This window comes from Bombyx mori, chromosome 10 (genome assembly GCF_030269925.1).
Source record: "Bombyx mori chromosome 10, ASM3026992v2".
In the NCBI taxonomy this organism is placed as follows: Eukaryota; Metazoa; Arthropoda; class Insecta; order Lepidoptera; family Bombycidae; genus Bombyx; species Bombyx mori.
Genome location: NC_085116.1, coordinates 14,579,772 through 14,605,525, shown reverse-complemented (window position 1 = coordinate 14,605,525; position 25,754 = coordinate 14,579,772). Strand labels below are relative to the sequence as shown.

General features: G+C 36.1%; 5 protein-coding genes across 9 annotated transcripts in view; 2 read left to right on the top strand and 3 right to left on the bottom strand.

The window, feature by feature from the left end:
* Window positions 1-1,597, bottom strand: part of LOC101742617 (paxillin) — an 85,082-nt gene extending 83,485 nt beyond the window's left edge. The window contains exon 1 of one of the 2 annotated variants that reach the window (XM_012693036.3): window positions 1,370-1,597. In XM_012693036.3, the coding sequence (XP_012548490.1) occupies window positions 1,370-1,382 (13 nt within the window). In that variant the 5' untranslated portion in view covers window positions 1,383-1,597. The remainder of the gene's footprint in view (window positions 1-1,369) is intronic. The other variant, XM_062670719.1, reaches the window with a different exon arrangement.
* A 52-nt stretch (window positions 1,598-1,649) lies between these two features.
* Window positions 1,650-3,516, top strand: LOC101743054 (protein lin-7 homolog C). Its single transcript, XM_004921566.4, has one exon. The coding sequence runs from the start codon at window positions 2,421-2,423 to the stop codon at window positions 3,015-3,017; it is 597 nt and encodes a 198-aa protein (XP_004921623.1). The 5' UTR covers window positions 1,650-2,420; the 3' UTR covers window positions 3,018-3,516.
* A 1,916-nt stretch (window positions 3,517-5,432) lies between these two features.
* On the bottom strand, window positions 5,433-13,137 carry LOC101743201 (RING-type E3 ubiquitin-protein ligase PPIL2). The gene is made up of 9 exons (XM_004921567.5): window positions 12,930-13,137; window positions 12,639-12,858; window positions 11,862-12,174; window positions 11,405-11,529; window positions 10,540-10,684; window positions 9,921-10,069; window positions 8,145-8,296; window positions 6,287-6,476; window positions 5,433-5,704 (listed from the first exon to the last, which is right to left on the bottom strand). Exons 1-9 carry the CDS (start codon window positions 12,959-12,961, stop codon window positions 5,483-5,485), a joined length of 1,548 nt encoding a protein of 515 aa, XP_004921624.1. The 5' UTR covers window positions 12,962-13,137; the 3' UTR covers window positions 5,433-5,482.
* Window positions 13,138-13,502: 365 nt separating this feature from the next.
* LOC101743337 (ubiquitin-conjugating enzyme E2-24 kDa) lies at window positions 13,503-21,571 on the top strand. Of its 4 annotated transcripts, none has more exons than XM_004921568.5 (5): window positions 13,503-13,893; window positions 13,966-14,156; window positions 14,611-14,928; window positions 15,739-15,886; window positions 19,266-21,571. In XM_004921568.5, exons 3-5 carry the CDS (start codon window positions 14,614-14,616, stop codon window positions 19,361-19,363), a joined length of 561 nt encoding a protein of 186 aa, XP_004921625.1. In that variant the 5' UTR covers window positions 13,503-13,893; window positions 13,966-14,156; window positions 14,611-14,613; the 3' UTR covers window positions 19,364-21,571. The 4 variants fall into 4 exon arrangements, with proteins under 4 accessions (XP_004921625.1, XP_004921627.1, XP_004921626.1 ...); XM_004921570.5 differs by having other exon boundaries at window positions 13,505-13,893; window positions 14,639-14,928; XM_004921569.5 differs by lacking the exon at window positions 13,966-14,156 and having other exon boundaries at window positions 13,530-13,893.
* A 40-nt stretch (window positions 21,572-21,611) lies between these two features.
* LOC693101 (tetraspanin D107) overlaps window positions 21,612-25,754 on the bottom strand; it is a gene marked incomplete in the record, with an annotated part of 52,871 nt that continues 48,728 nt past the window's right edge. The window contains 3 exon segments of the mRNA NM_001046854.1: window positions 21,612-22,498; window positions 23,073-23,297; window positions 25,125-25,295. Of these exon segments, the coding sequence (NP_001040319.1) occupies window positions 22,433-22,498; window positions 23,073-23,297; window positions 25,125-25,295 (462 nt within the window).

The following is a 25,754-nucleotide window of genomic DNA, read 5'->3' as shown; positions in this document are numbered from 1 at the left end:
ATTGCCTATGTCTTAATTGTATGGTTTTACAGAAATTAAAATTTTTTGCAAGTTATATTATTATTACACAATTTTATTCCTTCATCATGATGGAAGTCATTCATAAGCATGTGCTTAGTATTTTATTAAAACAAACAGTACCTGCCTGAGGGATTTGAGCATTGGCATAGTCACATCGCTCACCTTAGGTATACCAGCAGTTTTATTCTTTAAGCCATAACGACTCCAAAATCTACTATTCACTGTTCCAACAGTACTTTAAGCACACAATCACAAGCCAGCCAAGTGAAGCAGATTCTTTCATACAAAATCAAATCTACTAATACATTATTCAAAATATTTTGATCAAATTTACATCAGCATACATTGTAAGGCATTTATATATGTACATGAAATTACAACATGCAGGTTGATGACTCAACCTCAGGCAACACACCTCACAAGTTCCTTAGTTGTATTATGGTGTTTAAGGTAGAATTTAACCTATCAAAATTCTCTTTTATATTTTTTTTATTGCTCTTGTAGAACGATGTATACGTACCACGAAGATGGCGATGGACATAAGCAATACCAGGGGCAGAGCCAAGCCACAATAGCATTGATGGAAAGTTAACCTTAAATTGCAATTGATGGAAATGAATGACTTGAATTCATAGTGTGTAACCACCTTTTAAAACTATTTGTAAGTCTCACTTGCATTGAAATAATCACTTTTCCATTATTTTAGCCAGAATTCATAATGTCAGAATTCAATAGGATATACAAAGCTGTACGAGCTATTTTATTTACACATTCTGAATCTCAATTAAGCCTTGTTTTCATTGATTTAAAACGAAGCCACATGACTTAATAGATGATCATTGTCAATAGTGACTATTGTCAATAATGTACAACAGCAGTTTTAGTAACAGCTCTATGTAAAAAGATTGTTTATCAAAAGAAAGTGTCTTACTACTTATGAAACACTGTTTTCATAAGTTAATTCCAAAACTAGGTATAGTAGGTACCTACGTATCTTTAATGATTTCAATAAAACTCATCAGCTGTTTCGTCACTTGACACAATTGTTGTTTAAGAAAGCAATCATAATCAGGAGGAATAATTTACTTAGAGCTTATACATGCTAAAACCTTGAATTACCGAAGAAACTTTAAGCATTATCAATTAAATAATTAACTTATGACCCAAATGACAGTGATAAACTTTATCAAACGAAAGTAAACATGTCAAGTATATTATAATGTACCATGTAAATTCACTAGAAGATTCGGCAAGGAATCAAATGCAAATTCAAAGTTATTTTTAGGAGAACACGTCATAGGGCATTCAATTTGGAGTACACAAACAGGTTATGATAACATGAACTCACCTAGGTCATCCATATTTTCTTCAGACTTAAGATTAAGTTTTTCACTACACTAACACAAATAACAAATGGCACAGTTGCACAGCTAAATATGTATAAATGAGCAAGAAATTACTTGTTAATACTGTTCGTGGATAGACGAATCAAACATGTTTTTATTGAATTGTAAATAATAAAATTCTTAGTCGCTATATAATTGACAACTGACATTTTGACATTTTTCCGTTTCATGTTCTGTTTTAGTTTTATCCAATTTTATAGGTAAAGGAAAGGAAAAGAAAACCGATGGTTGGGCTGCAATAAGTTAGTGGGTGCCAGGTTTCATGAGCGGACACTGATGGAGCATCAGTAGTAATTATATGATGAATTTGACTTTTTAAACTTATCATGGAACACTTGATGTGATTCAAGTCCAAAACTTCACAAACTAATTTGAGTAAAAGTGACTTTATTGTTAACTCTCTCATATTCCTATTTCCCTGGCAGTTAAACAGAATTGTTTGAGATGAAGAGTAAGCCTACTTTCCAATCTCGGATAGTACTAACATCCTGCGGAGGAATTCGGTACCCACTTGAAAATAAGTTGGTCGTGAGTTCTTTAACCTGTCTATACAATTTAAAAATTATATAAGTTGAAAACCGTTTAATCTTGGCTGTCTTGGTAAGTGCAGTGATGTTTTTTGTGGAAGGCATATGTTCATCAAGTATAACAGATACCTAGTTATCGTCAGTCATTCTCTTATTTGTGTATCTCAGTGATAATTTCTGTCCGTTATTGTACAGATTTTTTGAACATACAATCCAATCCCCAGAAATATCCTACACACTTAAAAATATAGTCCAATCCTTTTATTTCTTAACACCATAGATACCTAGTACTCTTCTTATTTTTTTAAGTGTATCATCTATATTTTACTCTTTGAATTCAATTGATTTGATTTAGTCACTGAATCACTGATTTCTACATAAATTTATTATTCTCTAAAAGTATATTTCGTGTTAATTTATACTCACAATTTTGTGTATACTACTTTAGTTTCAAAAAGTGTTCAAAATGACTACCACTGGCGAACAGTTAACGTTAGCTAGGGATATAAAACGTGCCATTGAATTACTCGAGAAACTGCAACAGAGTGGCGAAGTCCCTGCAACGAAATTAGCTGCTCTCCAGAAAGTTTTGCAGAGCGACTTTCTAAATGCCGTAAGAGAGGTTTACGAGCACGTCTACGAGACTGTAGACATACAAGGCTCCGCAGACATAAGAGCTTCCGCAACTGCAAAGGCAACGGTGGCCGCATTTGCTGCTGCAGAAGGACACGCTCACCCTCGAGTAGTGGAACTGCCGAAAACTGAGGAAGGCTTAGGGTTCAACGTAATGGGCGGAAAAGAACAAAATTCTCCGATTTATATATCTAGGATAATACCGGGCGGAGTTGCTGACAGACATGGTGGCTTGAAGAGGGGTGATCAACTTTTATCCGTTAACGGAGTCTCAGTTGAAGGCGAGAATCACGAGAAAGCCGTAGAACTTCTGAAGCAAGCCGTGGGATCCGTAAAATTAGTTGTCAGGTACACACCAAAGGTCTTGGAGGAAATGGAGATGAGATTCGACAAGCAAAGAACTACACGGCGACGCCAAAACTACAACTAAAATTTTTCACCGGCTTTGCAGTCATTTATCAAACAAAGTGTATTAATGTACCTGTTATTTTTATCCTATGTTTTAATGAGGAACTTTGATAATCTTTAAGGCATTGTAAAACTTTATTTAATTTTATAAAAACCTATATTACTTTTACACCCAATCAGTTGGCAGTTGGAGACCATGGCTATTAAAAATTGGGAACTATTCAAGTATTGAAAAATATTCAATCTGCTATTTATTTATATATTAAATGAAAACTTTGTTAGTGTGAATTTAATTATAAAGTTTTCTTCTATTTAAATCTAAACGGTGTTTTAAAGAAATTTCCTTTTATTTACACATGTTTAAAATACTTAACAATTAATTACTAATTAAAATACTTAAATAAACGAAATGAATGTATTGTAGATGTATTATAAGTTTTTGCACATGTTATGAATGTTTATTGTATGTACTTAATTTAGTTTTTAAGTTAATATTAAAATATAATTGAGGCTGTACCAGATTTATTGTCAACAATTGTGATTTCTACAAATGTAGTCAACCTCAATAATCATAGAAGTGCCCTCGACAGAACAATTAAAGAAAAGAAAGTATTTATGACTCAAACTGAATAGATGTACAAACAGATTGTAACTGCACCTTGTTAATTACCACTATTCTGTCTATTTCTACCATGAGTAAATTATTACTTAGATTTATGGATGAGCTCTCGGCCCACCTTGTTTTATGTGGCTACTGGAGCCTGTAGACATTTACGTCTCACTTTTAACAGTATAACAGCTGCCCCATCATACAAACCGAAATGCATTAATGCTTGACAGTAACAACAGGCAGGGTGGTGGTACCTACCTGTGCAGACTTACAAGACGTCTTACCACCAGTGATTATGTAAATTATAATTTTGCAGGTTTGATTCTTATTACACGATGCTATTACTTCACTGTGGAAGTCAATCGTGAACATTTGTTAAGTACCTATTTTAGCGGCATCTGCTTGTGGGATTCAAACACTGATGCATCACTACATACAAATGCACCTGACGTCTTATTCTTTAAGCCACAACGATTTACAAATTCTTTACTTATCAATATATTAAAAAGTTATGTGGTGAGCGGTGTTGTGGTGTGAAATAGTGGGGCATGTTAATTACTCAGAGCACTCCCTGTGGAACATGTGGTACAGAACTGAAGGCCCTCTGTAGACCGAAAGGTCCAATATTATTGGTAATAGTAGAACTGTTGACAATCTGAATTACCTTCATCAGTATGCAGTCAAATGGAAATAACTGGCATTTGAGAGCACAGCTAAGAGCAGTATTCCATGCTACACTGAACTGGCGCTTTTTAAAGTATAAGCCTTTGTGTACATGTGAAGTACTGCATCACTTTGTAGAGGACTTTCATCATTTTGGCAGTGAGCTTGGTTTTATCTTCCAATTACTCTAATACAGAATACCACTCAAAATATCAACCTCAACAATAACAATAGGCTCGGAAGGTGGCAGAGATACTCCTTTAAATTTCAGCCCTGTCATAAAGCAGTCTTCTTTGAAGAGGATGTGATGATTTGTCATCAATAGATTGAATTCAAATAATTTCAATTCATAGTATTCAATTCATAGTATAGTCATTCTATAGAACAAAGCCTTCTCATGTGTTCTATGTAATTAGCTGAGTTCCGAGAAATTATACTTAAGGTTGAGTAGTAGCATTTTCCACATAATAGCACAGAACATTCATGTAAGAATTAAAAGTATTAGTTTAAAATACTTCTACTCGTAATCAAACTTGAATTTATCGCTCAGTTATGTACCATCGTTTACTTACTCTTATTTTTTTTTTCCATACCTATGCTGATAGCCTCGAGAGGCTATTTCAGCTTCGCCCTAACATATAGGTGAGTTCACGGGGCTCAAACCGGAGTGTTGCTAACACTGGCCCTAGCAAGAGCAGTGCTTCGTAGAATCTACCACGGGATCGGAAACGCGACAAACTGAAAAGATCCGGCGAGAAACTCAGTGGGTTACTTATATAATGGTGCTGCCGAGCATGAAAAATTATTGTACTAATCAAAATATGATCATAACTTAAAATTAACAGTGTGCTTAGTGAGTGTTCTCGATAGCGTAAAAGTTAACTCAATTTTGTATGGAGTTGAAACGTTTGCCGCTAGGGGCGCTGTTCCAACTGCATACAAATTAAATGAATTAACTTTTACGCTATCGAAAGCGTTAAAAAATCGCACTAAGCACACTGGTGAGCAGCGCGTTTTCATCAACTCTGCTTGCAACTCTGGTAACCACTAAAATTTCATAATCTGTAATAGAGTCAGCCCACATACTTGATACTTGGAAAATTTTACTCTGACACGCTTACCCGAATAATATCGATTCCTAGTTTGTTGAATAAATAAAAGTTATTTTTATCATGATCCATTTATTTACAATATTAACAATAAGCACTTTGTTATTACCAGGTATCAAAATTACCAAAACTAGTGACATCTTTTTTGGGTTTTTTTGCTGGAATTTCCTGGTCTTTTCCAGGTTTCGTTGCAGACTCTTGCAGGTTCAAGTATTTACCGACACCTTCCCTGAATACTTTAAGGGGTTGTGTCGCTTTTTTAGGTCTGACTCCGGGATCCTTCTCTTCAGCTTTACGCTTTAATTCTGCTGCCCGTTCTTTAGCGAGCTGTCAAATAAATAAATAAATACTTTCTGTGGAAATATTTAAGCCCCTCATCTATACTAATATTATAAAGCTGAAGAGTTTGTTTGCTTGAAGGCGCTAATCTCAGGAACTACAGGTCTGATTTGAAAAAATTTTTCAGTGTTAGATAGCCCATTTTTTGAGGAAGGCAAGGATGTAACATCACGCTAAGACCAATATAAGCGGAGCACCAATAAATAATGTTTCAAAATCGGGGTGTTTTTCCCTTTTGAGAGCTGTTGGGTGCAGTGTAACTTTGCAATTGTTAGAAAACGCAAAACAACATTATAAATTAGCGAGCAAGGAATCGATTTCATTTTCGAAAAGAAATTGTTAATAGAACAAAAATTTTCAAATTATCTTCAAATTCTATTGTATACACTTTAAAGAATAAAACGAAGATGAAGAAGAATAAAATGTAGTGTTACAAAATTTTCGAAATTATTGCGAAGAGCTATTCGAAAATTTCAATTCTTATGATTTTCTGTGGAAAATCCCTTTGTAGAGTACAAAATTTTCTTAATTCACTAGTTCTATTGTTCTTCAGTTCAATATTCAGCTTACCTCCTCTTCAGCCTCAGCGAAAGGATCCACAAAGACTTGCGCTGCCTCAATAACTATATCCTGTATGGGCCTGTCTTTATTGTCGACCTCAATCGACTCCATGGCGTTCAAAGTGTCCAGACCGCCGACCAGCTTCCCGAATATAGTGTGTTTACCGTCCAACTGTTTGCACGAACGGAACGTAATGAAACTAAAAAAAATAAGTTAGTTATTATTTGAACAGTTTATCGAGTGCAGCTCAGAAAAAGTTTACCATAAAAATAATTATATAAATCTCTATTTGAACATGAACGGACAACATCACCTATAGGCATTTGCTAAGCATATTTATAAATTCTTCAATGGTAATGTCAAAATACTTAGTCTGGTCATAAATACTGTTACAATTAAAAATAAACAAAATATTACATTTGAATTTGGAATCTGTCATTTTTATATGATTGCTCATTGAGTTTTCTCATTTTGGCGCGAATACAATGTACAATATTTTGCGATATTAAAATAGAGTGGGGTGATAAAGAGAACCGAATCGCTGTGATTGCATTACACAAAGTAGGTATGGAGCCAAATGCAATTTTTAAAACTCTCCATACGCTTGGTATTAGTAAAATGTTTGTGTACCGGGCTATTAATAGGTGCAATGAGACCTCCTCTGTTTATAACAGAAAAAGATCTGGCCGTCCACGTAGTGTTCGTACGAAAAAGGTGGTCAAAGCAGTAAGGGAAATAATTCGAAGAAATCCTGTCCGAAAGCAAAAGATTTTATCTCGGGAGATGAAGATAGCACCGAGAACCATGTCGCGTATTTTAAAAGATGACTTAGGACTTGCAGCCTATAAGAGATGTACTGGTCATTTCTTAACTGATAATTTAAAGGAGAACAGGGTGGTAAAATCGAAACAACTACTGAAGCGAAGGGAGGTCATAGAAAAATTTTGTTTACAAATGAGAGCAATATTTTAACAAACAAAATGACCGTATTTATGCTCAAAGCTCTAAGGAAGCTTCCCAATTAGTCGACAGAGTGCAACGTGGGCACTATCCGACTTCAGTGATGGTTTGGTGGGGTATTAGCTATGAAGGAATGACTGAGCCATACTTTTGTGAAAAAGGTATCAAAACATCGGCACAAGTGTATCAAGATACCATTCTTGAGAAGGTAGTGAAGGCCCTTAACAACACCATGTTCAATAATTAAGAATGGTCCTTCCAGCAAGACTTGGTGCCAGGTCATAAAGCTTGGTCTACGCAGTCTTGGTTGGAAACGAACGTTTCGGACTCGAACTTGACAGCTGAAGACTGGCCGTCGTCTAGTCCCTATCTTAATCTGCTGGATTATAATTTATGGTCAGTTTTAGAGAGTACGGCTTGCTCTAAACGCCATGATAATTTGGAGTCCCTAAAACAATCCGTACGATTGACAGTGAAAAATTTTCCCATGGAAAGAGTGTGTGCTTCTATTGATAACTGGCCTCAACGTTCAAAGGACTGTATTGCAGCCAATGGAGACCACTTCGAATAATCTTTTAATACTTTAAATTGTTTTATATTTATGTTTTAAACTAACACACTGTAAAAGTAATAAACGTTTTTGCAATAGATTTTTTTTTTCCCTTTGTCTCAGTATTTATGGCAAGACTAGGTAAACTCACAGTCTTGAGTAGAACCAAAGCACTGGTCTTCTTCACGTTCTTGTATTTATTTAATTTTCAAATAGTGAAGTTTTGAGAATAGTAATTTTATTTATTGTTTTAGAAAATTCATACAACACGAAACTACAATTTCAAAAAAGCAACTCTGTCCCAGTCCTAAAAGCTTCAGTTCATTTATAGTTATTAAAAATACATCTAGTACTTACAATTGTGATCCGTTAGTATTGGTTCCCGAGTTAGCCATAGACAAGACTCCTCGTCCGGTGTGGTGCAAGTTTGGCTTAATTTCATCATCAAAAGGTTTCTTCCAAATGGATTCGCCTCCCAACCCTGTGCCCGTTGGATCTCCTCCTTGAATCTATATATATAAAAATGAATTGCTGGTCGTTAGTCTCGCTAAAACTCGAGAACAGCTGGACCGATTTGGCTAATTTTGGTCTTGAATTGAATGAAGGTTTAAAAGGTAGATAAATATGAAAATGCTCGGAATTAAATAAAAATAACAATTTTGTTTTCCCTTTGAGTTTATTTTTTACAAAAGTTTAGGTTTTTTGTTTATCGAGGCACTAAGAAGTCGGCCGCGTCAGCTAGTTTAATAAAAAAATCATATATTTTAAACAGGTAAGTTGTCTAATCGCCAGACGAACTTCACGGTCCATCTGGTAATAGACAGTTATAGACAGTCTAAAACTAAACGCCTCTGGCATGATTGCTTTGTGTTAAAAATAGACAGAAAAGTGAGACCATAGGTCATAGGTTCTGTATCCTCTTATCACCTGTTTATCCCAAAAACCATATTGCAGATATAGTAAGTAGTTCTGAGCTTACAATAGAATTACTCTAGACACACATCTGTCTCTAATTCAATTTGTTTGTTCATTGATAGTTTTCATTAAAATAATAAAGCTAGCTGTCCCAGACCAACTTTTTTTTCAAAATGAAGGATTACTGGTGGCCTTTCCATTGTCACCAGGACAGGTGGGCGAGCAAAGGCTCAGTCAGGAGGCCATATCGAGAGGTGTAAGGCTATTTGGTTTAAGCGATATTTCGCTTTATACGCAATGCAATAATAATGTTGTATCTATTATAAAAGCGTTGCAGAGATAACACAAAGGCAGTCAGTAATCGCATCTACTCGAAGCGAAACAGCGAACGGATCACCTGAAGCGAAGCGGAAGAAGTGAATTAAGAACTTTAATGTTGTGGTTTTTTTTTTGCTTGGATTGGTGGACGAGCTCACAGCCCACCCGTTGTTAAGTGGTTATATGCGTTAATACAGTTTTAAATTGTACTTCGGTAGAATTTTTAGTTATCCCGAATCCCAACGCGTAAAAATATTTTGTCCCAATTATAAACTTTAAACGGTCCTCCTGTAATGTAGCAAAAATGTCGCTTAAGCCCTTCGATCAACAATTGTACTATTGTTGATCGAAGCTTAAGCCAAATGGCCTTTCACCCCTCGATACGTAGTTTAATTAATCAAGATGTCAGACACTTTTTTTAGGACCTCTTGAGTCCACGTGGGAGACCACCACCCTGCCTATTTCTGCCGTGAAGCAGTTATGCGTTTCGGTTTGAAGGGTGGGGCAGCTGTTTTAACTATGTGGGCCTGCGGAAGAATTTCGATTCCCGCGGCCCCGCGTGCACGTGTGGTGAGGCACCAGGGTGGTTTTAGCCGGTAGGAGTCCAGCACGCCCCTCCGCCTTTCACCAGGCGGAGGCAATCCATGAGGATTTCTCCCCGAAAAAAAAAAGCTGTTGTTACTATACTTGAGACCTTAAACTTATATCTCAAGGTGGGTGGCGCATTTACGTTGTAGATGTCTATGGGCTCCAGTAACCACTTAGCACCAGGTGGGCTGTGAGCTCGTCCACCCATCTAAGCAATAAAAAAAGTTGAAGTTCTGCAAAGCAGAACTACCAGTCTTTTTACACTAGTCGTGGTATAAAACTCAACGCCACTTAATATTTTCATCAACTCACCATAAAATTCCTGATAGACCTGTGGAACTTTGTTCCGTTGTAGTATCCATTTTTACAATGTGTCATGAAGTTGTGACAAGTTTTGGGCGTTACGTCGCAGTACAATTCAAAGTTCAGATGTCCTACATTTGTTACCAGTCTTACATAACCTGAAACAAACATTGTCTGGTCTTAACAATCTTGCCCTTACATTACTCTTCATGAATTAAAGAGTGATGGATGGTGTTTTGAAGCCCAAATCTATCTCGGGAGGTCTCATCTCCCATCACCTATAGGCATGGCTAGTGTTATAGCTAGCTATGTGTATCGAAAGAAAAATGATACTTGTATCTAATAGTATGTAATATAAAAGGTGAAAAGTATCTGTTTCTGGTACAACTTTTTTATGTAATTTTTATATTTTATTGTAGATAAATTCGAATCTAGTAAACATATTACTTTCTTTTTAATGTTCCAGTGGTAAAATTTATGAACATTGCTATTCATACAATGAGCTTCTGTAGACATTTTTTAACATTTCGTTTTATCAATTATGTGGTATATACTTTATGGTGGCTTGAGTACATTGAAAACCTAAGCAAACATTCCATAATTACATAATACAAGTGGTTTATATAACCTTTCTTTTTTGTTCTTTCATAAATAACCTCATCTTCACATATGATGGCTGCTTCGTGTGTCGTCTCCGGTACCATTGCTGTCGATGTGAAGCTGGCCGCGACCTTCCCAGTGGAATAGTGGGCCGCATTGAATTTGTCGGCAGACTGAAACAAATAAAAATATTTTAACAAAGGGGAATATCCAAAGTTTTTGTATTTTCTTTAAATTGGTACATAACCTATTTGCTATTTAGTAAACTTAGAAGAAATCTTAGAAGTCGTCGTGGCCTAAAGGATAAGACGTCCGGTGCATTCGTGTTGAGTGATGCACCGGTATTCGAATCTCGGCGGGTACCAATTTTTCTAATGAAATACGTACTCAACTAATGTTCACGATTGACTTCCACAGTGAAGGAATAACATCGTATAATAAAAATCAAACCCGCAAAGTTATAATTTGCGTAATTACTGGTGGTAGGACCTCTTGTGAGACCGCGCGTGTGGGTACCACCACCCTGCCTATTTCTGCCGTGAAGCAGTAATGCGTTTTGGTTTGAAGGGTGGGGCAGCCGGTGTAACTATACTTGAGACCTTAGAACTTATATCTCAAGGTGGGTGGCGCATTTACGTTGTGGATGTCTATGGGCTCCAGTAACCACTTAACACCAGGTGGGCTGTGAGCTCGTCCACCCATTTAAGCAATAAAAAAAAACTATTGACATTCTCCATCAAGTACCAAGTTACTATTCAATTGCTTAAGCAAAGTACAAAGATTTTATATTTATGTTGAATGATAATTAGGAACATTTTTAAATAATAAATATAACAGCATCCATTGTTTTTAAAGACCTGCCTGATCTGAATTGTATTGAAGTCCACACCTACCTCTTTTTGATCTTCTTTCTTTTCTGGTGCCTTATAGTCCTTTTCTAATTCTTGTAATATATCTTTTGTTTCGGCAGATACTGTTTTCAATCTTGCATGTGGGTCTTTTTTCAATGCTATTTCCTCTAAATGAGCAAATTTAACAATGTTTAAGTTAACTTTCATTTTTTTCAAAAGTCAATGAAATATCACTTGAACAGCGGTAGTTATGAGAGTAAAATTGCTTGGTTAAATTTTAGTAAATTGCTTTTGTTACAAAAAGTTTAGTCAAAAACACCACTTGACTACTAAGGCAACAATTTATTTATGCCTCAGCTACTACCAGCTTATATAGGCAATCATAACCTTTTAACTCTCATTAATCACATTAAATTTAGTTCAAAATGTAATTTTTTTTAAATGTTCGTTATTATATTCAGAACTACAACTAGTTATACACGAACAATAATTGAGTTACCTTCAGTTTCAACACGTAAATTGTGTTTTATGTGATGAAAATTTGATATATTAAACTTTGCCAAGTTTTGAGGGTCCTGAATAGTGATAATATCATTACGTGCAGCAAAGGGTGTATCATCAACCAGGTCCTTCCAATTTTTGCCTTTGATATTGAGCTGTTCAACAGCCTCATAAGAGTAGACATTTCCACTAGTGCGTATGGCAACAATATGCGAGTTTTTTGTAAAGGGTTTAAATAATACTGGGCAGTGGTAGGCATCTTCAGCATTTTTGAAGAAGTTTAACTTTATTAGAGTTTTTATATCAAGTTTCTGTAACAAAAAAAAAGTTATTCATTTACTTATTTTAATCTTATGTGCATAGCCAATTGATATTTAAATACAATTTTCAAGTTATTGTGGCTTATGGGATAAGAATCCCAGTGCATTGATACATTGGTAAATGTTCACTAATGCCTTCCACCTTGATAGAATCACATAGTGCAATGAAAATCATTACCACAGAAATTGTAATTTGTGTAATCACTGTTGGCAGGGCAAGCCTACAAGGGTAGGTTCCACCACTCTGTCTATTTCTGCCATGAAGCAGTAATGCGTTTCTATTGGCAGCCGTTTTACTGAAAAAATTAGATGTGGAACTCATGTCTCAAGTTGGCAGCGTCATTTACGTTGTTGATGTCTATGGGCTCGGGTGATCTCTTGACACCAAGTGGGTTGGAGCTCGTCCGCCCACCTTAGCAATATATAAAAATATTTACAATCCTTATCGAACTAACCTTTCCAGTCACAGGATTAATTTTAAACTTTTTTCGAAAATCAATGATAGCTTGCAATTCAAATACATTGCCGTCTGCATCACAGTAGGGATCGTCAAAGGGCTGCAAACAAAGACAACAGTGATCGAATGGAAGTCTTTTAAATGTTGTATCTTCTTCAGTAGCCGTTCCAGAACGTTTTCCACCGTAGAGAGTTGTCCATTCCGTATACGTTAAATACCTTAAATTTACGGAAAACGTTTTGAAATAGTAGAATATTTAGGCTCTAAACATAGTCAATGACAAGCTTACATTTTATCTTTTTGATGCTGTCGTTTCCCCATCTTGAGTGTTTTTTACGATATTATAATTAAGTAGGTACGTTAAATAAATAACACTGTTGCTTAATTCTCTCAGAGTCAGAAAGAAGAAAATATATTTTGATTTTAATTAAGCTTGATTGCAGATCTTGTTTTGAAAATGGTAGTGTTGTCGTATCGAAGTTTTTCTTAAATTATTTTTTACAGCCACTGGTGGCGTGACTTTTTAGCATCATTTGAAATAAATAAATAAACATAAGTATACTTTTTGTAAAATAGTTGACATTACTTCACAGAGAAACTGTGAAAGCAAATCGAGTTTATCAATATTATAATTATTTTCTTCGGGTTTCGCGAGTCGTTGGCTTATTATAACTACTAAATATATAACAATTATTACTATGAAATAACCCGAGATTAAATCGTAAGAGTAATTTAATTATTATCAACGTTATTACAGGCTTACTTCTGATGAAAAGTAAATTAGCATAATAGGTACATAAAATAATCTGCAGTCAAATAGAATCTTCAAGTTTCTACCAACAGGAGAAAACGTCAACACAATAAGATCCTTATTTCTTAAAACCCTGGCAATTATTTAAAGAATTTATCAAGCGGCAACATTGGTAAAAAAGTAGAAAATGTCGGAAAGTGGTTGTGCATTGTGTAAATTTTTGTAATTTTTCTTTAACAATTGATTAATAGTAATTAGTTAGATTAAGTAAAATTAATTTGTATTGTATGAGTAGTAAATTTATCTATTAGATAATTGTTTAGTCTTGATTTATAATTCATAAAGATTCTGAATTTACGAAGTGGCAGCGTGAAAAATTACGAAGTTGTTTGTGTTGGTGCGGGTGACGGCTGACGATCAAATGGTTGAAATGTGGTAATTGCTACAAGTAATAAAGAATAGTCAGAAAACAGAAAAAAGCACAAGTTTATCATTAAATAAGGTATATTTCAGTTATAAGTCTCGAAGTAGTATTGAATTACGGGAAAGTAACTCGGTGATTTGGGCTTTGCAGTGCGGACATCGTCGTCGAGATTCCTTTGGTACATATAGGGGTTGTTAATTCCTAAAGTGGAAAAGTATTTTCGTTACTTATTTGTTACCCGTCAGAACACCTGAAATTCTCAGAAACTGGTAATTGGATACCAAAAATCGTAAATTATCGGATAACGCCAGCCCACAAGATGGCCGACTGTTATTCGTAAGGTACAAATAAATCTTTTTTAAATCGTATTTTGTCCCTAGATCTTTTACATAAGTGAATGATTTGCGATTCAATTTATTTTGCGTCTCTGTGTTTATATTTTGCAGTTTAATTTTTTTAAATTGAAGTATCTGAATGTCTTTGTGTCGAATTTTTTGCTCGAGCTTCCAACAAAAAAAAAGTGCAAGACAAAATTTTCTACCTGGTCCTGACCCAAATTACTGGAACGTTGCACGCCAATAGTTAATTTGGGAATCAGTATTAATTTTCAACGTTCAGTGTAAATGAGTCTCATTTAGATTATTCATTGTCATCAATGTTTTGAAGTTATTTTACTCACATGTAATAATGTCAACATACAAGCATGGATAGTAACTGATATTTTTTTATTGCACATCGTTTGCTTTTCTTAACACACCGCTTCGTTATGCAGAATTAGGCGTTTGATGCTTTTAGATAATGTCTGGTGCATCTGGTTCATCAGGCAGTGGAACTGGTCGAGGCAGAAGTGCAACAGACGGCAAACCAGACACGAAAGAGAACAAACCAAACCATAAAATGTCAAAGGCTCTCGGCACATCGGCCAAGAGGATTCAAAAGGAATTGGCAGAAATTACATTGGACCCACCACCAAACTGCAGTGCAGGACCAAAAGGAGATAATTTGTATGAATGGGTGTCTACCATCCTTGGGCCACCAGGCTCAGTGTATGAAGGAGGAGTATTCTTCCTAGACATTCATTTTTCACCAGAATACCCGTTTAAGCCACCAAAGGTAATTTACACAATGGATTATTGGATACAAAAGGCTTTTAAATTAGATGCTGGGAACATAATGTTTTGCCTTATAAATATACTAGTTTGATATATACATAAAATAAATAATAGTTCAACTCAGCATCAAGAATAACCATTTTTGGAAGTTTTTTCAAGTATGTATTGTTTTGTAAATTCCTATTCTGAATCAAAGGTAACAGCAGAATGCACATTACAACATATGAGATTGTATCTTGTCTATGAGATTATTTTGGTTGGTTTGGTTCTTTTCATATAATTCTTTCAATTGCATTTTTAGTAACCTCTAAATTATAGCTGATGAATTATTGTTTGACATTGTAAGTAGAGGAGCACTTTACCTACCTGATAATGAGTGGTCACTATAGCTCCTTAACAGTGAATCCAGTGACATAACCAAGATATTGTCTGTTTTGTAGATTGAAATTGGTAGAAGAGACATATCTCAAGTGGTCACTGAATTTAGTGAATTTTACTTTTTTATTTTCTCTAAATGGACCAGCTCACAGTGTATCGGATGTGATGTTAGTTAAAGGTGTACTACTGGTGCTGAATTGTGGGTTCATGTGAGTTTCACCCTACCATAAGCGTATGACTATGATTAACATGTCGCAAATACACTGCTAGACACATACACATTTGCTTGGGAAAAGTGATACCTGCTTCATATTTTGATCTCAAGAATGTGTGTATCACTTGATTTTAAGACCCAAGGGTTCTTATGTATTATTCTTTGACATTTTAAATGTTTCTTCTCAGTTGTGAAATGTGTCACTGCAATTCCTTCCAGGTGACATTCCGAACAAGGATATATCATTGTAACATCAACAGTCAGGGAGTGATATGTTTAGACATCCTGAAAGACAACTGGTCTCCAGCTCTAACAATATCCAAAGTATTACTCTCAATATGTTCACTCCTAACTGACTGTAATCCAGGTATGTATTCCAATGTTTGTTTGTATCCATAACATAAAAAAACTAACCCCTAACTACCCATTAGCTAGATATCTGCATTTTTTGCTGGACCTTCTTAGCAGGTCACGATGCTCATGTGGTAGTAGATGCATTTGTGAAGCAGTTGCTCTCAAGCTGTTAGGTCTTCATTGGAGGGGCTATGGTAGCAGTTAGCAAATCATGTCTCTCTTGGCTGAGCCCATGCTTTCCCACCTGCCCTGGTAAAACTGGAAAGGCCTCTAGCTCAGCAGGAATGGTTACTTTTCAAAAAGAAGTTGTGATTACAATAATCAAGTACTGCAAAAGCATGAGTGTTTCTTTGAGAAAGTAGCAAGACACGATAATCATACCAGTTTTTATTTCCATTTGACTCCATACAGAGGAGGGCCGTTCGGATCGTCGATAATCCCATTCTCACAGATTGTTTGGAACCTCTGGGTCTGAGGAGGGACTTCGGTTCCCTCTGTATTTTGTACCGTATGTTCCATGGGGAGTGCTCTGCGCGAATTGTTCGAGATGATACCGGCATCTCGTTTTTACTATCGCACCGCCCGCCACCGGAGTAGAGTTCATCCATACTACCTGGAGCCACTGCGGTCATCCACAGTGCGTTTCCAGAGTCTTTTTTGTCACGTACCATCCGGCTATGGAATGAGCTCCCCTCCACGGTGTTTCCCGAGCGCTATGACATGTACTTCTTCAAACGAGGCTTGTGGAGAGTATTAAGCGGTAGGCAGCGGCTTGGCTCTGCCCCTGGCATTGCTGAAGTCCATGGGCGACGGTGACCACTCACCATCAGGTGGGCCGTATGCTCGTCTGCCTACAAGGGCAATTGATCACTTCATATTACATACCCAGATGTCAGCGCAACATACTGCTGATGTTACCTATAAATGTTTTTTCGGATTCACACGATCCGCTCTTGGTGCTTTAAACATCGAAGTACTGGCCACCAATCTCCTCGCATTCAACAAAGAGTTTCTACTTTCATCTTCACACAAAGACTCACCTATTGAGTTTCTCTCTGAATCTTCTCATGGGTCCCGATTCCAATTTAGTGGTAGATTCAGTCATAACACAGCACATACTAGGGCAGATGTGAGTAAATTGTCACAGGCTTAGCCTCTTGAACTCGCCCATCAATCAAGGTAATGCCAGAGCCCTTCATGACTACTGGCAGTTAAGAAATAAAAGAACAAGGGTGATAAATATCTTTAAAGTTGTAATAATATATTAAGAAAATCTTTGCTTCATACTGTCTTAATTCTGCATAAATCTGTTGAGAAGTATTTTTTTATCACCAACACAGGCAAACAAGCTATATGGATTCCTTATATGTAAACCAAGGGTTCCCAAGCTTTTTTTATCTACTGCCCACTTTGAGAATAAATTATTTTTTAGCGCCCTCATTTTTTCACTTTCTTAGAAACCACTATAGCGGGAGCTCAGTCGGTGTCTAAGAGTCCTTTTAAATGAAATTGAAAATGAAACAAATCGCCTCCCAAGCCTCTACACAACACCGGTTTCTGGGTCTCTTACCGCCCCCCTTTAGGCTTGTAGCGCCCACAAGGGGGTGTTATCGCCCACTTTGGGAAAGGCTGATGTAAACGGTACATTATACAATATTGGGCGTAATTGGATTGCCAGCCTGGTAAATCAAATCTAATAATAAGGGGAATAGTTAAGCCATTTTCACTGCCAAAGATATGGTGTTCTAGCTCTGTGCTTTAAAAAGCCCATAAATATTCTGTGAGGATTAGGTCCTGTGAATAGGTAATCTTGTAGCTTAATTTTTTAATAGTAACCATGTTATTGTGCAATCAATCCTCATTCCCGATCCTGCGGACAGAATGGAAAGCAGTCGACGTCGCCCAAAACTCGTCATCTCGGATCCTCCCGATCCACTAACGGTGCTTTTAGGTACTTCAAGCACCGGTTACCGTTCTGGTCGAACCCGTCGCTTACGACGAAGGGCTCGACGAGTAAATTAACTCTCAGACACAGCCCACTGAGTTTCTCGCCGGATCTTCTCAGTGGGTCGCGTTTCCGATCCGGTGGTAGATTCTGCGAAGCACGACTCTTGCTAGGGTTCGTGTTAGCAACGTCATCAGGTTTGAGCCCCGTGAGCTCACCTACAAACGTTAGGGTTACGCTGAAGTAGCCTCTCAAGGCTCTCAGCTTAGGTAGGAAAAGAAAAAAAAAAAAAGCAATCCTGTTAGAATTGAACACTGTCCATGTTGAAAACAATTAAAACAACAAAGGAAAATAATAAAAGATGTAAATTCACACATTTCTCTAAATCCAGATTTGCTCATAAAGTCAAATAACATTAAAATACTTTGCTATGTTTTAAAGTTCACCATTTGCTCCCTGGGCCAAACTTTTTGCAAATCTGGCAATGCACAAACGTGTATCAAAATATGAAATCATAATTATAACAATAAATAAGTCTTTTTGTAACTAGCTGTGTACCTTGAGCTGATTGACTAGCCCTATTGTAAGTGTTACTTGTCATATATCATTGTATTATTTTTTTTTTTTTTTTTTTTTCATACCTGACTTGGTAGCCTTGAGAGGCTATTCCAGCGTAACCTTAACTAGTAGGTGAGCTCACGGGGCTCAAACCTGACGACGTTGCTAACACGAACCCTAGCAAGAGCCGTGCTTCGCAGAATCTACCACCGGATCGGAAACGCGACCCACAGAAGATCCGGCGAGAAACTCGGTGGGCTGTGTCTGAGGGTTAATTTACTCGTCGAGCCCTTCGTCGCAAGCGACGGGTTCGACGAGAACGGTGACCGGTGCTTGAGGTACCTAAAAGCACCGTTAGTGGATCGGGAGGATCCGAGATGACGTGTTTTGGGCGACGTCGACTGCTTTCCATTCTTTCCGCAGGATCGGGAATGTAGTTACCGGCGGCCACGATGAGAGGGTTCTCGTGTCGTGGCGCTTTATCGAAGTGGAGTATTATCATTACTGTATTATGGACTAGTTAAAAACCTTGATTTTCAGGCACTTTGAAATAGATTCCCATGAAATTTGATTATAATTTTTTCATTTTATTTTTGGATCTGTTCATACTGAACCCTCTTGTTGAAGAGCCATGGCTTTAACTTGGCTTGACAGCCTTTCACCGAAATTGGATCCATGATTTCTCTCAACAGAGCAACGATTTTATTTTTCAACAAATCCCACATTGTTGTAACTGATTGCTTCTATGCTCTGGTGATCAGAGATTTCACCTGTTCATGTAGAAACTGCATCTCTAAACTTGTATGCAATGTATAAGTTCAAAATATTAGACTTAGTATGCAATCTCAAGCTTTACGCATGTAGTTAAATAAATATTTTGTCATTTCAGCGGATCCTTTAGTTGGCAGTATTGCAACACAATATATACAGAATAGGGAAGAGCACGACCGCATCGCGCGCCTCTGGACAAAGCGTTACGCGACATGATTCTGTTACTACAAACATGCTACTGTAAGAAAGGACACACATACTCAACACCATTCTGTACTAAATCCATCCTATTTACCTAAATGTAAGCTTATTTTATTGATTAACGCGCCCTCTGTACACATGCAAATGGATCTTTATCATTTGCTAAAATATGTAAAGCAGTTTTTTTTTCCTTAAAAAACCTACTGATCATTTGCATTTGATGATTATTATGTACAAAATTCCAATTCTTATTTAAGTCAGTTTTATTAGGAATAATTTGGTATTATGTATATCATTTGATTGAAATACAGTATGTTACATAGCTGTAATGCAGAGTGCGCTTAATGGCTTATTTGTAAATTTAGTTGCAATTAATGTGATGTCACGCTTGAGACGACAGTCTGAATTGTATAATTTTAGTTACGAATTAATTTTAGTTTAAACAAACGTTTTTCGTTAATTATACTATTACTGTATTATGTAAAAATGCAGACTAAAAAATGTAAACATAGGTTTAAACCAGTGAATTGAGTCAATTTTACCGCTCAACGCGATGATCTCATGCGCTCATCAACTGTTACTACTTATTCATAAGTATGTCTTATATTGCGATTGATGTGATGGCACAACTTGGAAAAATAAATCGCATACTCCAATGAAATTGCTTATGATTTTTCAATTTTGAATGAATGGTACAGAAAGTTATTACAAACTTTTTATTTTAATTTATTGAGCAGAATTGCTACTTTAAATGTAGATCTGATACTTAAGGGCTCCCATGCACTAGGAAGACATGCGTTAAAAAGCCGTTGCCGATATTTAATGGAAGAGTGAATTGTGTAATTTTTATTCTGTAAGAAATTCCAAGTAAAGTGAATATTTAATTCATACTCTCTTTGCTTAAATTTCGACTAATGATAGTCATCATCCTGCAGCTACTACATGTAAAAATATTTTTTATATGTAAGGATTTTAAAACTGATTACTCTTAACTCTGAATAACGAGTATTCGAGATATAACAGTACAGATATGTGAGATAGCAGGTTTATTTATATAATACGATGTTGACAATGTGTAGATACGAAATTCAACTATGTATACACATAAAAATTTTGGAAGGTTGAAGGTGGCTATCCTTCGAGAGATTCACATTATTCAGCTCTACTTGCTGTTAGATTCTGTTCTAATGTAGTCTTCAAAGAACAATATGTTCCTATATATCGATTGCCGCACTTCAGCTGTTTAGTGCACAGGGAGTTTCAAAAATTTGTTTGCTATAATATTGGCAAATTCAGTGATATTTTTGTTGCCAAAATGATTTCAATTTTCAATGCAATATTTTTAATATCTACTTTTATTTACGAAACATTTATCTACCACGCGCATATTATCCTATAATAAAATATAACAATCTTGTGTATGCGATAACTTCTATCTTTCGAGTTGTTTTTAACTCAGCTTAGTTTAGAAATAATTTTGATTGACGCATATTACTATATATCGATCAATTATTAATATATGCAAACATAATATAATTCCAGTATGTAGTGTACCAACAACGTGGTTTTACATTCTAATTTTTATAAATTTCCAAATTTTGTGATGTTGGTAATATTCAAAATGATTTGACCACATATCAACGTTTTATTAAGTATTTCCGATATTTTTATGTTACGATCGCTATATTTGTGCCAAAATTTGTAGGCACCTCAGGCCTTTGCTCCAGTAATTTCCTGATTTTCCAGAATATTCCTTTTACTATATAAACATTTTTAGATGTAAGTTATTTTATTGTCTAGATAATGTATAACGTACGATTTAATTTAGCGGATAGTTTTTTAGGCCTTCTAATGATTTTAGCGAAGTGTATGTCGCGCGTATGTGAATGATTTTTGGTGATAGCAAAAAAAAATAGTAATGATAATTTTTATATGAATTCGGTGATTATGTTAGTAAATGATGTAACTGGTGCTGTGAGATTCAAATGCTTGCGACATACAGAACGTATGTGGGAATACTTTGCGTATTCGGAACTGGACGTTGTCATTGTGATTAAATTATTTTTTATGGACACTAAGCACTATTTGCAGTCAAAGTGTGCTTTTAATTAATGCGACTGATATGTTCCTTGAAAACTTGTACTATCCCTTGTAACCATCTTTCGTTACAAATTAAATCATAATAAAATAGTGAAATAAAGTTGTGTGTAACTAGGAAACAAACGATGTTTTATTAAAAAGGTCATTTCAATGAAACAATTTGTTGGTATGCAAATTTATTGTAGATACACGTTTTACGAAGAAATATCGAAATATACCGGGGCCTTTACAGAACAGTTCCCGAAATTGAAGACAGAGCGGCGAGACCTTTTTATTTTAGCAAAGCTTGCATTCGAAAGATTTTAATCTATTAAATTTTAATAATCTTTGATGTCAGCAATGTAACTATCAAAAAAAGAGCGCACTCGTGAGTTTTCGTGAGTCGCTAGAATGCGAGTATCTGTTAGATGGTTTTTACTTTTAAATGACGGGAAGTAAAACTATAAGAATTTGTTTGTTTTTGTAAATTAATATTGTTTTGAATTCCGAGAACCATTCTGTTACGCCCCTATATGAGAATGAAGAAAAATATCTTATTTCGAGATTAAACACACAAATCATTTAAAATGTGCCCACTACTGTCAACAAACTAGTGCTGCTACACATTACAATTATAGATCAATAAATGTTTGAATATAAAAGGAAGAACGGATCGATATTCGAGAGAGGAAAGGTTTCTAAAATCAGTCTTCTGTCCTGAGCACACTTGTCAATGTTGTGCAATTGTACTTTCAATTATTATTCAAAAACAAATTAAATGTATTAAAGTTAAATCGTCTTTTATCCTTCAACAAAAGAACGTGAATATAAAAATAAACTAAAAAAAACTCATTTCAAAATATACAAATAGGTTTGAGTAGGTACACTTATCACAATACACGTTTAAACATTAAATATAGGTAGGTAATGAAATAGAATTGAATTTCGTTATTCTTATTAGTAATGGTTTTATCATATAAGTTTTGTTTTGTATTTTGTTGTAATTTAAACTGTTTCATATTGGCTGCGAATGGAACGAGCGAGGCAGCATGCGAATATCACACCGAGGAGCTGAAAAACAAATACAGAATACAATAAATAATTATTGAATACAATGCAATGTTTTTATGACTTCAATTAGTTCTATCAAACAAATTATTTTATTTACAGTGTTTACCGTAGCCTATTGCTATCATAATGCTAATGCCACCCTTTTTAAAACATGACATCAATAATTATAAAATTCTGGTCACTCCAGAATGTATGATTTGATCCTTGTAGATATTTAAACTTGAAATAATCTCGCTAGTACTTATTATCGCGTTTAAAACTTTCACTAATGAAAATATGAAGAATACGAAATGCTTAATCACTTTACTGCTTGTGAGTCCGCACGGGTATATAACACCACCCCGCCTATTTCTGCCGTGAAGCAGTAATGCATTTCGGTTTGAAGGGTGGGGCAACCGTTGTAACTATACTTGAGACCTTAGAACTTATATCTCAAGTTATGCGGTAGATGTTTATGGGCTCCAGTAGTCACTTAACATCAGATGGGCTGTGAGCTCGTCCACCTATCTAAGTAATAAAAATATATATTCTAAGAACTGTTTTTGTGGTGATTGCGTAATGGGTATTCATTTACCTGAACCAAAGCGATACCGACTCCAACGCCGGCGAGCACCATACCAATGTCCTTCATGTGAACAACCAGTTTAGTAAGACATCCCTTCGAGTGGAAGTTGGTCGAGTTCTCGGTGCAGGCCGCGACGACGCCGTCATTGATCTCCTGGGCGGAGCAGCACGTGCTCGGTATGGGCAGACCGTGATCGGCCCAGTCGGCCGGACTGTTTATACCGCAGCATTGCAACTGTCAGTGTTACAAAACATTTTTATTTAAGAAACTTATCGACATTATTGAGATAATCGTTAATGTTTCAAATTTTTATTAATTAATTTTTTATTTTTATTCACGTAGTATAAACAAACGTCTTTAGTGGTAGGACTTCTTGGGAGTCCGCACGGGTAGGTACCACCCCGTCTATTTCTGCCGTGAATAAGTAATGGGTTTTGGTTTGAAGGGCGGGGCAGCCGGTTGTACCGTTACAAGTGAGATCTTGGAACTCATGTCTCAAGATGGGTGGCGGCATTTACGTTGTAGATGTTATGGGCTCCGGTAACCACTTAACACCAGGTGGGCCGTAAGCTCTTCGACTCATTTAAGCAACAAAAAAAATCTATCTTATATTTCAATGTGTATTGTGGTTATTTTATAAAAATTAATTGAAAATGGTATCGTTGAAATGGGTGGTTGACGTCATCAGTGGCATAAAGTTTTTTTTTTTATTGCCCTTGTAGGCAGACGAGCATACGGCCCACCTGATGGGGAGTGGTTACCGTCGCCCATGGACTTCAGCAATGCCAGGGGCAGAGCCAAGCCGCTGCCTACCGCTTAATCTCTCCACAAGCCTCGTTTAAAGAAGGACATGTCATAGCGCTCGGGAAACACCGTGGAGGGGAGCTAATTCCATTAGAGTCGTTGCCTCCAAAAAAAAAAACGTGACATGGAACTCATTCCATCAATGTCACCGATTTTTTGTACGACATAAGTACACTGAAAACATATTCAGATTGTTATATACCGCATTGATGGATAGGACTTAAAAAGAGTTCAAGTCATGAATACCTGTATGCTTCGAGTTGAAATTAGTATAAGTTCACGTTGGACGTGTGCATAGCTAGTATAATAATATCACAGATAATGCAACAATAAAAACATAAGAGGTGAGTTAGTATACACCGACCCTTACATCTGATGTCAACAATATGAGAAATAATAATGTAATCGTGGTCAAACAACTTATTGACACTTCGAGACAGTTATTACGATATGCGAGGATTTGAAACATGTCTAAAGACAATTTATCTGCTGAAATAGTATGAGCAGTTGATCTATGCGGGAATAGATACCTATATGGATATCTATATATTAATACGTGAAGCAAAAACTTTGTATCCCTTTTTACGAAAATTGCGCGGACGGAAGAGTATGAAATTTTCCACACTTATAGAGAATATAGAGAAGAAGTGCACAATGCTATTTTTTTTTTAAAAAAATGCATAAAAGATACATTAAATCAACAAAGAAAACATTACACACACTACCATGTATTTGACACAACACGTATATATACATAATATACTCTTTGTTTATTGTCAATTGTCAAACTTTTGTTAGTGTTTAAAGTCTATGGTCAAATTGAGAATAGATGAATATTGTTTGTCTTTATTATTATTTATGTATAGTGTAGTTTTGACGAAATCTGTGATTATACGAGTATTATATAAGTACAACAGTATTTGACAATAGAACCATAATGTTTAAACATAAAATTTCAATTGATTAAAGTCGAATTTCGACTTCTGCGGGACCACTGGTTATGTTAAAAGTACAACCGTAGTTTGGAAAATTTGTATTCCTATCTGAAAATCCTATGTCTGGCAAAAGGAAGAGAGGCCGCCCCAGAACAACTTGGCGTCGCTCAGTGGAGCAGGAGCTAGGGGTCTTGGGCATGACGTGGGAGGAGCTAGAACAGACTGCCCAAGACCGATATAAATGGAAAAATTTGATTCGAGCCCTACACCCCAGCAGAGGGTAATAGGAAAGAATGATGATGATCTGAAAATAGATACTTACGTCTGTTTGTATGATATCAATAGTCTTCTGGACGTTCTTGTCTACCGGATATTGAGTAATGGAAGCGTTCAGGTTGCGCATAACCGAATCTTCCAAGTCCGTATGCTTCATGTAACCAGCGATGCCCACAGCCAGTTCAGCCACGAATATGATCAAGAGGAATACTGAAAACTAAGCAATAACAAATAGCGTTAGATGTTGGTATGTTATTGTGTCCAGAAATTCCTTATTGGAAACATAGCTCATAGGAATTCTATAGATTATTCGGTCGATAAGGGGCCAACCATAAATTACGTCACACGAATTTTAGGACATTTGAACCCCTCCCTCATCCTTGTCACATTTTTATAACCCCCCCCCCTCCTGATGTGATGTCACAGATTTTTCCAATTTATGCTTGTAAGTATACGTTGCATAAGAGATAATCTCATAGCGAGAATGCTAAATTATTAAAAACTATGGTTCAAGTTCGTAGATTTTTTTAGTTTTTTATTCACATCTAAGCTTCGCGTTTTAATATTTTAAATTTTAACACGTGACGTCACAAAACTATTGACCCCCATGCCCCTTGTCACACTATGTCACGTTTCGGTGATACGCCCCCCCCCCAACAACGTGTGACGTAATTTA